This window comes from Hippocampus bargibanti, linkage group LG06 (assembly GCF_051943395.1).
Source record: "Hippocampus bargibanti isolate YZ-2025 linkage group LG06, ASM5194339v1, whole genome shotgun sequence".
Lineage (NCBI taxonomy): Eukaryota > Metazoa > Chordata > Actinopteri > Syngnathiformes > Syngnathidae > Hippocampus > Hippocampus bargibanti.
In genome coordinates, this window is record NC_142739.1 from 12,686,366 (window position 1) to 12,698,735 (window position 12,370).

Genomic DNA, 12,370 nt, shown 5'->3' on the forward strand with positions numbered 1-12,370 from the left:
GTGTATCCCGGTCTGAGGTATTTTCCCTGTGTCCCGTAAATTTATGTCATCTTCCAGGATTGCGTCATTTTGCACCCTCGTGTGCCATTTGCTTTTTGTCGTAGTAAGCAGGTAACAAATCGCTACGAGCCACACTGACTCCACTTTCTCGACGGGTTTCAAAACTCTGAAGTACACTTTTGAGTCAGGGTATAGTCCGAAGCATGCTTCTGATTGGCTGCCTGTGCCGAATATGCAAATTGCCGAACGAACGTCCATCCATCCATCCATCCATCCATCCATCCATCCATCCATCCATCCATCCATCTTCTGCCACTTATCCGGGGTCGGGTCGCGGGGGCAGCAGCTTCAGTAGGGAAGCCCAGACTTCCCTCTCCCCAGCCACTTCTTCCAGCTCGTCCTGGCGGATCCCGAGGCGTTCCCATGCCAGCTGGGAGACATAGTCTCTCCAGCGTGTTCTGGGTCGTCCCCGGGGTCTCCTGCCAGTGGGGCATGCCCGGAACACCTCACGAGGGAGACGTCCCGGGGGCATCCTAATCAGATGCTCGAGCCACCTCATCTGACTCCTCTCGATGTGGAGGAGAAGCGGCTCGACTTTGAGCCCCTCCCGGATGACCGAGCTTCTCACCTTATCTCTAAGGGAGAGCCCGGACACCCGACGGAGAAAGCTCATTTCGGCCGCTTGCATCCGGGATCTCGTTCTTTCGGACACAACCCATAGCTCGTGACCATAGATGAGGGTTGGGACGTAGATCGACTGGTAGATTGAGAGCTTTGCTTTTTGGCTCAGCTCCTTCTTCACCACGACAGATCGGTACAAAGTCCGCATCACGGCAGACGCCGCACCGATCCGCCCGTCGACCTCTCGATCCCTTTCACCCTCACTCGTGAACAAGACACCCAGATACTTAAACTCCTCCACTTGAGGAAAAATCTCTTCCCCGACCCGGAGAGGGCACTCCACCCTTTTCCGACTGAGAACCATTGTCTCAGATTTGGAGGTGCTGATTCTCATCCCAGCCGCTTCACATTCGGCTGCGAAACGCTCCAGCGAGAGTTGGAGAGCTCCACTTGAAGGCCCCAACAGTACAACATCATCTGCAAAAAGCAGAGATGCTATACTGAGGCTACCAAAACGGAAACCTTCAACGCTTCGGCTGCGCCTAGAAATTCTGTCCATAAAGGTTATGAACAGAATCGGTGACAAAGGGCAGCCTTGGCGGAGCCCAACCCTCACTGGAAACGGTTCCGACTTACTGCCGGCAATGCGAACCAGACTCTGACATCGGTCATATAGGGACCGAACGGCCCGTATCAGCCGCTCCTGTACCCCATACTCCCGAAGTACCCTCCACAGAACTCCACGAGGGACACGGTCAAACGCTTTCTCCAAGTCTACAAAACACATGTAGAGTGGTTGGGCGAATTCTCATGCGCCCTCGAGGACCCTGCTAAGGGTGTAGAGCAGGTCCACTGTTCCGCGGCTGGGACGAAAACCACACTGTTCCTCCTCAATCTGAGGCTCGACTTTCCGACGGACCCGCCCCTCTAGGACCCCTGAATAGACCTTTCCAGGGAGGCTGAGGAGTGTGATCCCTCTGTAGTTGGAACACACCCTCCGGTCCCCCTTTTTAAAAAGGGGGACCACCACCCCGGTCTGCCAATCCAGAGGCACTCTCCCCGATGACCACGCAATGTTGCAGAGGCGTGTCAGCCAGGACAGCCCCACAACATCCAGAGCCTTTAGGAACTCCGGTCGGATCTCATCCACCCCCGGGGCCTTGCCACCGAGTAGCTTTTTAACCACCTCGGTGACTTCAGTCAAAAGGATCGGAGGGCCCACCTCGGAGTCCCCAGACACTGCTTCCTCCAAAGAAGGCGTGTTGGTGGAGTTGAGGAGGTCTTCGAAGTACTCTGCCCACCGGTTCACGACGTCTCGAGTCGAAGTCAGCAGCGCCCCACCCTCACTGTACACAATGTTAGTGGTGCACTGCTTTCCCCTCCCGAGACGCCGGATGGTGGACCAGAATTTCCTCGAAGCGGTCCGGAAGTCGGCTTCCATGGCCTCACCGAACTCTTCCCATGCCCGTGTTTTTGCCTCGGCGACCACCGAGGCTGCATTCCGCTGTGCTAGTCGATACGTGTCAGCTGTCTCAGGAGTCCCACAGGCTATATAAGCCCGGTAGGACTCCTTCTTCAGCTTTACGGCATCCCTTACTACTGGTGTCCACCAGCGAGTACGGGGATTGCCTCCACGACAGGCACCAACCACCTTACGGCCGCAACTCTGATTTGCCGCCTCAGCAAGGGAGGTACGGAACATGGTCCATTCGGACTCAATGTCCCCCACCTCCCCCGGGACATGTGTATAGTTCTGCCGGAGGTGGGAGTTGAAACTCCTTCTGACAGGGGATTCTGCCAGACGTTCCCAACAAACCCTCACAACACGTTTGGGTCTTCCAGGTCGGACTGGCATCTTCCCCCACCAACGGAGCCTACTCACCACCAGGTGGTGATCAGTTGACAGCTCCGCCCCTCTCTTCACTCGAGTGTCCAAAACATGAGGCCGCAAATCCGATGATACAACTATAAAGTCAATCATCGAACTGCGACCAAGGGTGTCCTGGTGCCACGTGCACATATGAATACCCTTATGTTTGAATAAAGTGTTTGTTATAGACAATCCGTGTTGAGCACAGAAGTCTAATAACAAGACACCACTCCTGTTCTGATCGGGGGGGCCATTCCTCCCAATCACGCCCTTCCAGGTCTCACTGTCATTGCCCACATGAGCATTGAAATCGCCCAGCAGAACAAGGGAGTCCCCAGGGGGAGCGCTCTCCAGCACACCCCCTAAGGTCTCCAAAAAGGATGGGTACACTGAACTGCTGTTTGGTCCATATGCACAGACAACAGTCAGAACCCGTCCCCCCACCTGAAGGCGGAGGGAAGCAACCCTTTCGTCTCCTGGGGTGAATCCCAATGTACAGGCGGCGAGTCGGGGGGCAATAAGTATGCCGACACCTGCTCTACGCCTCTCACCGTGGGCAACTCCAGAGTGGAAGAGAGTCCAACCCCTCTCGAGAGGGCTGGTACCGGAACCCAGGCTGTGTGTGGAGGCAAGCCCAACTATGTCTAGTCGGAACTTTTCAACCTCGTGCACCAGCTCAGGCTCCTTCCCTGTAAGAGAGGTGACATTCCACGTCCCCAGAGCTAGCTTCTGCAGTCGAGGGTCGGACCGCCAGGGTCCCCGCCTTTGGCCGCTGCCCAGCTCACATTGCACCCGACCCCTCTGGCCCCTCCCATGGGTGGTGAGCCCTTGAGAAGGGGGACCCACGTTTCCTCTTCGGGCTGAGCCCGACCGGGCCCCATGGGTGTAGGCCCGGCCACCAGGCGCTCGCCAACGAGCCCCATCTCCAGGCCTGGCTCCAGAGAGAGGCCCCGGTGACCCGCGTCCGGGCAAGGGAAAACTGAATCCATTTATCTTTTTCATCATATGGGGTCTTCTGAGTCGTACTTTGTCTGGTCCCTCACCCAGGACCTGTTTGCCATGGGTGACCCTACCAGGGGCATGAAGCCCCAGACAACCTAGCTCCTAGGATCATTGGGACACACAAACCCCTCCACCACGGTAAGGTGACGACTCATGGAGGGGCGAACGTTCGTTTGGCAATTTGCGAGAGGATTTAACAAACATTATGTGTCATAATTTTTCGCGTCTTCGAAAGTTCGTTTGGTAATTTGCATACTCGGACTACACCCTGACTCAAAAGTGTACTTCAGAGTTTTGAAAGCCGCTGACAAAGTGCAGTCCTCGTAGTGTTAAGCAGGCAACACAAAGCAAATGTTGTATGCGACAATAGTTGATCAGGAAGAGAGTGATACACCCGTGCGCCGCTCAGTTCCCCTCCCTCGCTCAGCTCCCCTCCCTCGCGTACGCACTCACGCGTCGTATGCCTTCGTATGCCTCACAGTTCGAACATCAATCGGTGTTCGAACTGTGAGGCGTTTGAGAACCGAGGTACCGCTGTGGTACCGCTGTGGTACCGCTGTGGTACCGCTGTACATATTCATTTCCCATTGGGGCTGCAGTTGGCGGAAAGCGCAATTTTGATTGGATGACACTTACCTAGAATGGCCGAAAGCGCCATTTTGATTGGATGATAGTGGCCGTCATGTTGAAACCGGTAGACGGCCCTTTAAATGAGCCCAACTAGTGCACTTCAGCGTGAATGCACCGGAGCATTAGGGGAGAGAAAATGTTCTGATTCTAATTTGCAATGAAACAATACCATCGATGAAACAGTCGAATGTCAGTGACATTTTAACAAGCCCCATGTTAACGTTAGCATCAACCTACTTCTGCGAGAAGTAGATTGCAGATAGCAACTGTGGAAGCTTATTAGCCGTGTGCAGGCAAGCTAGCAGTAACTTCGCCTCTGGACCGGCAAATTGAATTTCATTCCGATCGTTTGCCTGGATTTTTACCAATCACGAGGAACGGAAAACCATTCATGTTAACGGTGAGTACTATCACAAAGTTATTTTAAATAATACATTCTGATATTTTGTTGAAAAGTGGCCGCGCGTGCGCGTGTGTGTGTGCGCGCACGCGAGCGTTTGTATGTGCGCGCGCGCGTGCGTGTGGCTCTCACTGAAAAACATTTCTAAATATTTGACTTTTATGGCTCTCTTCGTCAAAAAGGTTCCCGACCACTGCTCTAGTGGTTAACAAAAGAATCAGTACCGAAGTGATATTAAGTTGGATCCAACTTTAAGAACTGTTTATTTTGATACTTTTATTGTTTCACAATATTTATGAGCATTTAATCGAACGAGTAAGTACATTGTAATAATATTAATGATCATAATAATAATAATAATAATAATAATAATAATAATAGTAGTCGAGTGGTTAGCACACCGGCTTCACAGTGCAGAGGTCGCCGGTTCGCGTCCCGGTCCGGTCTCCCTGTGTGGAGTTTGCATGTTCTCCCCGGACCCGCGTGGGTTTTCTCCGGGTCCTCCGGTTTCCTCCCACACTCCAAAAACATGCATGGCAGGCAGATTGACCACTCCAAATTGTCCCTAGGTGTGAGTGTGAGAGTGACTGTTGTATGTCTTTGTGTGCCTTGCGATTGGCTGGCAACCAATTCAGGGTGTCCCCCGCCTCGTGCCCGAAGACAGCTGAGATAGGCTCCAGCAACCCCCGCGACCCTAATGAGGAATAAGCGGTACGGAAAATGAGATGAGATGAGATAATAATAATAATAATAATTATTATTATTATTTTCCTTTCGGAAAAGTGGCGCTGTGGCGACCCGGTCGCCACAGCGAATCAATTCCTCCATCTATCCCGGTTTTGTGCATCCTCTTCTCTCACAGCAGCTACCTTCATGTCGCCTTTGACCACATCCATAAACCTCCTCTTCGGTCTTCCTCTCGGTCTCCTGCCTGGCAGTTCACTCTCTCTCCTCTGGACATGTCCAAACCATCTCAGTCTGGCCTCTCTGACTTTCTCTCCAAAGCCTCTAATAATGAGTTGTCCCTCTAATGTACTCATAATAAAGGCATATCCAATCCAATCCAATCCAATTCCTGATCCTATCCCAAAGAAAACCTCAACATCTTCAGCTCTGCTACCTCCAGCTCTGCTTCCTGTCTTTTCTTCTGTGGCACTGTCCAAACATCATGGCTGGTCTCACCACTGTTTTATACACTTTTCCTTTCATCCTAGCTGAAACCCTTCTATCACACATCATACCTGACTTTTTTCTCCAACCGCTGCAGCCTGCAAGGACACGCTTCTTCACCTCTTTTCCACACTCTCCGTTGCTCTGGACAGTTGACCCCAAGTACTTAAAATCCTCCACCTTCTTTATCTCTTCTCCCTGCAGCATCACTCTTGCACTTGGATCCCTCTCATTCACACACATATTCCGTCTTGCTGCGACTGATCTTCATTCCTCTCCTTTCCAGGGCATATATCCACATCTCTTGTTTCTCCGCCACCTGTTCCCTGTTCTCGCTACAGATCACAATGTCATCTGAAAACATCATGGTCCAAGGAGATTCTTGTCTAACATCGTCTGTCAGCCTGTCCATCACCATAGCAAACAAGAAGGGGCTCAGAGCTGACCCCTGGTGGAGTCCCACCTCCACCTTAAATTGCTCAGTCACACCGACAGCACACCTCACAACTGTCTTACAGTCATGATACATGTCTTGCACCGACCGCTCTGCAATGCAACTTTCACTCATGCAATGCCACAGCTCTTCTCTGGGTACCCTGTCATACGCTTTCTCCAGATCTACAAAGACACAATGCAATTCCTTCTGACCTTCTCTGTACTTCTCTATCAGCATTATTAAAGCAAACACTGCATCTGTCGTACTCTTTTTTGGCATGAAGCCATACTGCTTCTCACAAATGTTCACTTCTGCTCTTAGTCTAGCTTCAACTACTCTTTCCCAGAGTTTCATTGTGTGGCTCATCAACTTTATTCCTCTGTAGTTAGTACAACTCTACACATCTCCTTTGTTCTTAAAAATGGGCACGAGTACACTTCGTATCCATTCTTCAGCCATCTGTTCACCACCTAAGATCTTGTTGAATAACCCAGTCAGGAACACCACCGCCACCTCTCCAAGACACTTCCATACCTCGATTGGTAAATCATCAGGCCCGAGTGCCTTTCCCCGCTTCACCCTCTTCAGCGCCCTCCTCACTTCATCCTTCATTCTTTCTCATTTTCCTCATTCATCAATTCTTCAAAGTACTCTTTCCATCTTGCCATCACACTACTGGCACCTGTTAATACATTGCCATCTCTATCCTTAATCACCCGAACCTGCTGCATGTCCTTACCATCTTTGTCTCCCTGTCTCGCCAGCCTGTAAAGATCAATCTCACCTTCCTTGCTGTCCAGCCGAGCATACAAATTATCATAGGCCTCTTGTTTGGCCTTTGCCACCTTTACTTTAACCGTGCGCTGCATCTCCTTGTACTGCTGTCTACTCTCGTCCGTCCTCTGTGTCCCACTTCTTCTTTGCTAACCTCTTTCTCTGTATACACTCATGCACCTCCCTATTCCACCACCAAGTCTCCTTATCTACCTTTCTTCCACTCGATACACCAAGTACTTTCCGACCTGTGTCCCTGATTATGTTCGCTGTAGTTTGCCAGTCATCTGGAAGGACCTCTTGCCCACCCAGTGCTTGTCTTACCTCCTTCCGAAATGTCATGCAACACTCTTCCTTTTTCAACTTCCACCATTTTGTCCTCACTTCGGCCTTTGGTATCTTCATCTTCCTCACTGCCAGCGTCATCCTACACACCACCAACCTATGCTGTCTGGCTACACTCTCACCAACCACTACTTTGCAGTCACTGATTTCCTTTAGATGGCGCCGTTAACACAAAATGTAGTCTACCTGTGTACTTCTGCCTCCACTCTTATAGGTCGCCCTATGTTCCTGTCTCTTCTGAAAGAAAGTATTCACAATAGCCATTTCCATTCTCTTAGCAAAGTCAACCACCATCTGTCCTTCAGCGTTCCTCATCTGGAGTCCATACTTACCCATCACCTCCTCATCATATTTAAACCAGATTCTTATCTTACAGACAGTGTATTTTCGGTGGAAGGCGGAAGTAGACGCCGAAACATGTCAGGTATTTGAACACCGAAAATACACTCTGTAAGATAAGAATCTGTTTTAAAGTTGATATAAAGGATGAACTTAATACAACTATTACCTCCTCATCATCTTTGTTTCCTGCACCAACATGTCCATTGAAGTCTCCACCAAATACAACCCTCTCACATCTCGGGATGTTCTGTATGACTTCATCAAAGTCCATGCAAAATTTCTCCTTCTCCGCCAGCTCACATCCTACTTGTGGGGCATACCCACAAAGAACATTGAACATCACACCTTCAATTTCTAGCTTCAGACTTATCATTCTGAGACTCTTTTTACTTCTAAGACATTCCTAACAAACTCCTCTTTTAAGATAACCCCAACTCCATTTCTCTTTCTGTCTTCACCATGTTAGAACAACTTAAACCCTGACCCTAAGCTTCTAGCCTTGCTCCCTTTCCACCTGGTCTCCTGGACACACAGTATGTCTACCTTCCTTCTCTGCATCATGTGTCTAATAATAATAATAATAATAATAATAATAATAATAATAATAATAATAATAATAATAATAATAATAATAATAATACATTTTATTTATAAGCACCTTTCAAAGCTCTGATGGACACTTTATAATCACAAAACAAGCGCATAAATAAAACCACAGATAAAATTATGAATAAAAACAAGAGCAAAAACTACACAATTTGGGTCGTGTCAATGCTCTCTATGTATATTGTCACCGTAGCTTAAATAAAATACAAAATACATTTATTGTAAAAAGTTACTTGAAGCCTACAGAGAATTTTAAAAGTAGCTACATTTGTAAAAAGGTGCATTTTTGGAATACAATGCTAAGTTGGGTTATCTGAAAATTTGTTGAATTGAGCAACAAAACTACTAAATGTGCACGCACTTCCTGGCTTCCAGCAAAACGCTTTAAAAATAACTTACGTGATTTGCGATTAACTCTGGAGCGCCGCCTCTCACGAGGTTGCGTCCTTGGACCTGGCCCCTGAGTAGCCGATCGCACGATTCGCTCCATGATCTCGTCTGCCGTGTCGTCCGTGCAGTTGATGGCGTCATCGTTCGCAATGCGCCATGGCGAGGCATGGGCTGAAAACCCAAACGTTGAGAGCAGGTGATGATTACATCCATGGTTTAATTTGTGGATTGTTCTGTGATTGACTGGTGACACTCAATGCTGAACACAATACAAATGTACTGAATCACCTTTGGTGCTGCTGGCTCGCGTGCGAGTTCGGAGTCCCGGCACGGTGGACGTCTCGCTGTCTCCACTCTGGGCACTGCTTTTCAGCACCGCCTTCATGTTCTCGTGCTCGGCAGCGTCCTCGGCGTACTGGATGCCCTGAAGCAGGCTCCCGGGTGTGTCGGGCCGGGTGCCGCCAAATTTTCCGCTCTATAAAACAGGTGAGGATCAACCGCTGCGCTCTGGTCATTCTCATTTGTTGTGATGCAGCAATTTTCAGTCCCCTTTGGTCCATGCTGTCTCACTGAATTGGTCCCGAAATGCATCTTCATGTTTTCACATAATAATTTCACTTTGTTCTCCCATAGAAGCAAGTGTGTCTTTGATCTTGGCTGTCTCAAGTATTTCAGGTGATTTTAAAATTAATTCTCAGTAGTTTTTTTAAGTCATTCATCAGTGTTCTGCAATTTGAGATGACATGCACTGCAATCAAGTTATATTTTGAATTATTTCCCGACAAGGTTCAAACAATAGGTATAAACAAACCACCAATAGTTTTGTACATTATAATATAAATACATAAATAAATAAAATAAGTTTCCCCAATAGTACTATGTGAGAACGTTGGCAGCTAAAAAAACAAACACACAAAACAAACAAACTGTAACATCCTAATTGCCGTCAGGCCCGCGCCCCTCCCCTCTCTGCTCTCCGGGCTCACCCACCTGATTCCAATCCCATTGATTGTGCCTTCTGGCTATAAAAGCCCCCCGTTTCCCCTCGGTCCTCGCCGGTGTATTCTTTCATTCATTACCCTGTCGCCCAGCAGTACGCAGGTTGGTCCCGCTCAAAATACATACATACTTACATAAACTATATCGCTAATTCATCCATCAATTTTTTTGTTCTTTTGACTTCAAGACGGCACCGCAAGAGTGGCTGCCTTTCCAGCAGCTCCTGTATTTTGTTTTTCTACTTTCATTCCTTTCATAACTTTGCTGCTGTGAAATGTAAATTTCTCCACTGCGAGACGAATACAGGCAAATCCAATCCAATATTCAATTTATCTCTTACACTGCAGGAATGCTGGTACTGATTAAACTTTGCACAGTGCAAAATGAGAATGAACACATTGTCTAGCATTTGTAGACATTGGAGGTTTGGCTTGGTCAGATATTGTGACCGCATCATCATTACAACTAACAGCCATGCACCCTGCTGTCAGCCCTCAAAGTTTAAGTCTTGAATGTTAGTCACTGCAAATGCTTTCTCATGCGGCCAACTGCAGACAGCAGAAGCGCCCCTACCTCACTTTCACCTTCGTCGTCACTCTACAGACATGGGAGAGTGAAGGACACGTAAAATAATAAATAAATAAATAAATAAATAAATAAATAAATAAATAAATAAATGAATGCCTGGGGATTTCATGCAGAAATTTCAATTGACAATGTCACAACGAAGCTCTCTGTAAATATCTGTAATACAGCAAAACACCCCAAAAGGGTGCGGTCTTATAGGAGAGAACTACTAAATTGAGATCTAGAGTACAGGTGTCAAAGTCAAGGCCTGGGGCCAATTCTGGCCCGTCACATCATTTTATGAGGTCCGCGTGAGCAAATCATGTGTGCCAACTATCATGATTCCTGCTGAAATCTGTATCGGAAGGTAAAATTGGCATAGGTAACAAATAACATGTACCCTTTGAGGGAAGCCGTAACTGTGAAGTGACCAGCAACCTAAAATAAATTTGACACCCCTGATCTAGAGGATAAGTGCACATGTGTGTATTGACATTTTGGGGCTTTTTACAGCCATTGAAAGTGTGGAATGATTGCAGCAAAATCTATTAAATGTCACGAGGTGACAGCATTAAGGTGTGAATAATTGTACTTTATATTTACTTTGCTCTGGCACTTGTCTGCAAATTATGACTGTTCAAATTTAATTAAAAAATGCCAACATTTTCAAGGTTTTATCATGACCAGGTTTGACTTAGAAGGGATTCTACTCATGGTATTTGCTCTGGCCTTTTATAACCAAATGAAGCAAACATCAGAGTAGACGGCCAGTAATTCTCGAGTGTTGTGACAGAAAAGTATACAGGTGAGTATGCAGGAGGGGAAAACGGTCAAGACCAGATGATGCACGTGGCAGTTGCATGGTCGCATTTGGCGCTTAAACTCTATTGAGTATACTATCAACAGCTTGGTGGAGTGTAGACAGTTAAACTCCACAATGAGAGGGAGGAAGAAATGGGAGGTTGTTGTCCACTTACATCTGTTATCATTTTCCCCCTGGTCTTATTCCTCTCGCGATGGTTGGCTCTCTTCTGTTTCTGCTGTAGCACACGCTCTCTGGTTGTGCGGTACTCCAGCGCAAACTCACTGAGGATCTTGCTGAAGCGATGAATGCTGACGTCTCGGACACTGTATATTGGATGTCCCAGGAACAATAGGAAGGCATGAAACCTACAAGAAAAGACCACAAGCATAGATCAAGGCTAAACAACAATAACAAAGGTGGTAACAGGTAAATAGCATCTATATAACCAACGCCTGCCTACCTGTTGATTATCCTCTTGTGTACGATTTTGAGAATGATAATCCTCTCTGCGCAGTCTTTGACAAAGTCGGACATTTTTTGTTTCAATGCCGATTTCATCTCGTGTTTGGCGATGATCTTGAGGTGATCCCAGGATGCTTTGCATCTTCGCTCCATCTGAGCCAGGTTGTCTTGAAGTTGGTCGAAATCCACCTAGGGCAGTAAGTCATATGGTCCTTTCTCAGACACCATCTGTCCTTCCGTCCGTTCATCCGCCGGCCCGACAGATCTCATCCATCCATCCATCCATCCATCCATCCATCCATCCATCCATCCATCCATCCATCCATCCATCCATCCATCCATCCATCCATCCATCCATCCATCCCACCATTCGATCAAACGATCCACTTCTCCTCACAAAGGTCGCGGGGGGTGCTGGAGCCTATCCCAGCTGTATTAGAACAGTAGGCCTCGGACACCCTGAACCAGTTGGCAGCCAATCGCAAGACATACACAGGCAAACAATCATCCGTGATCACACTCATACCTAAGAACAAATTTGAGTGTTCAATAATCCCGCCATGCATGTTTTTGGCACATGGGTGGAAACTGGAGGACCCGGAGAAAACCCACACGGGCCCGTGGAGAACATGAAAACTCCACATGGGAAGGCCAGACCTGGAATCGAACCTGGTACCACTGCACTGTGATAATCAATGATTGATCCATTAATATTTCCACACACTGTAGCTACCAGCCAGCTAGATGTATGTCTCCCTCAAGTCCAACGTTCAGCTTTTGCAAAGCTTGATGATAAGCTTAACATACAAATCTGGTGTTTTGGAGGAGGGAGACATCTGGTTAGCTCCTGAGGACTGAACTTGCCATTGATAGCATCGTATGTAGTATCCAAGCATTGATCCATCCATTTATTTAGTGAAGACAAAAACAGTCATCAGGATTTAAGATAGA

The 12,370-nt window shown here is 47.7% G+C and overlaps 1 protein-coding gene across 6 annotated transcripts in view; it reads right to left on the reverse strand.

Moving 5' to 3' along the window:
* fhod3b (formin homology 2 domain containing 3b) overlaps positions 1-12,370 on the reverse strand; it is a 136,347-nt gene that overhangs the window by 2,723 nt on the left and 121,254 nt on the right. For 2 of the 6 annotated variants that reach the window (XM_088998388.1, XM_088998386.1), the window contains 5 exons: positions 11,418-11,608; positions 11,130-11,322; positions 10,159-10,182; positions 8,875-9,061; positions 8,596-8,757 (listed from right to left, as the gene is read on the reverse strand). In XM_088998388.1, coding sequence (XP_088854514.1) covers positions 8,596-8,757; positions 8,875-9,061; positions 10,159-10,182; positions 11,130-11,322; positions 11,418-11,608 — 757 coding nt within the window. Of the gene's footprint in view, positions 1-4,037; positions 5,218-8,595; positions 8,758-8,874; positions 9,062-10,158; positions 10,183-11,129; positions 11,323-11,417; positions 11,609-12,370 lie in introns of those variants that run through there. The other 4 variants (XM_088998389.1, XM_088998387.1, XM_088998384.1 and 1 more) reach the window with 3 other exon arrangements.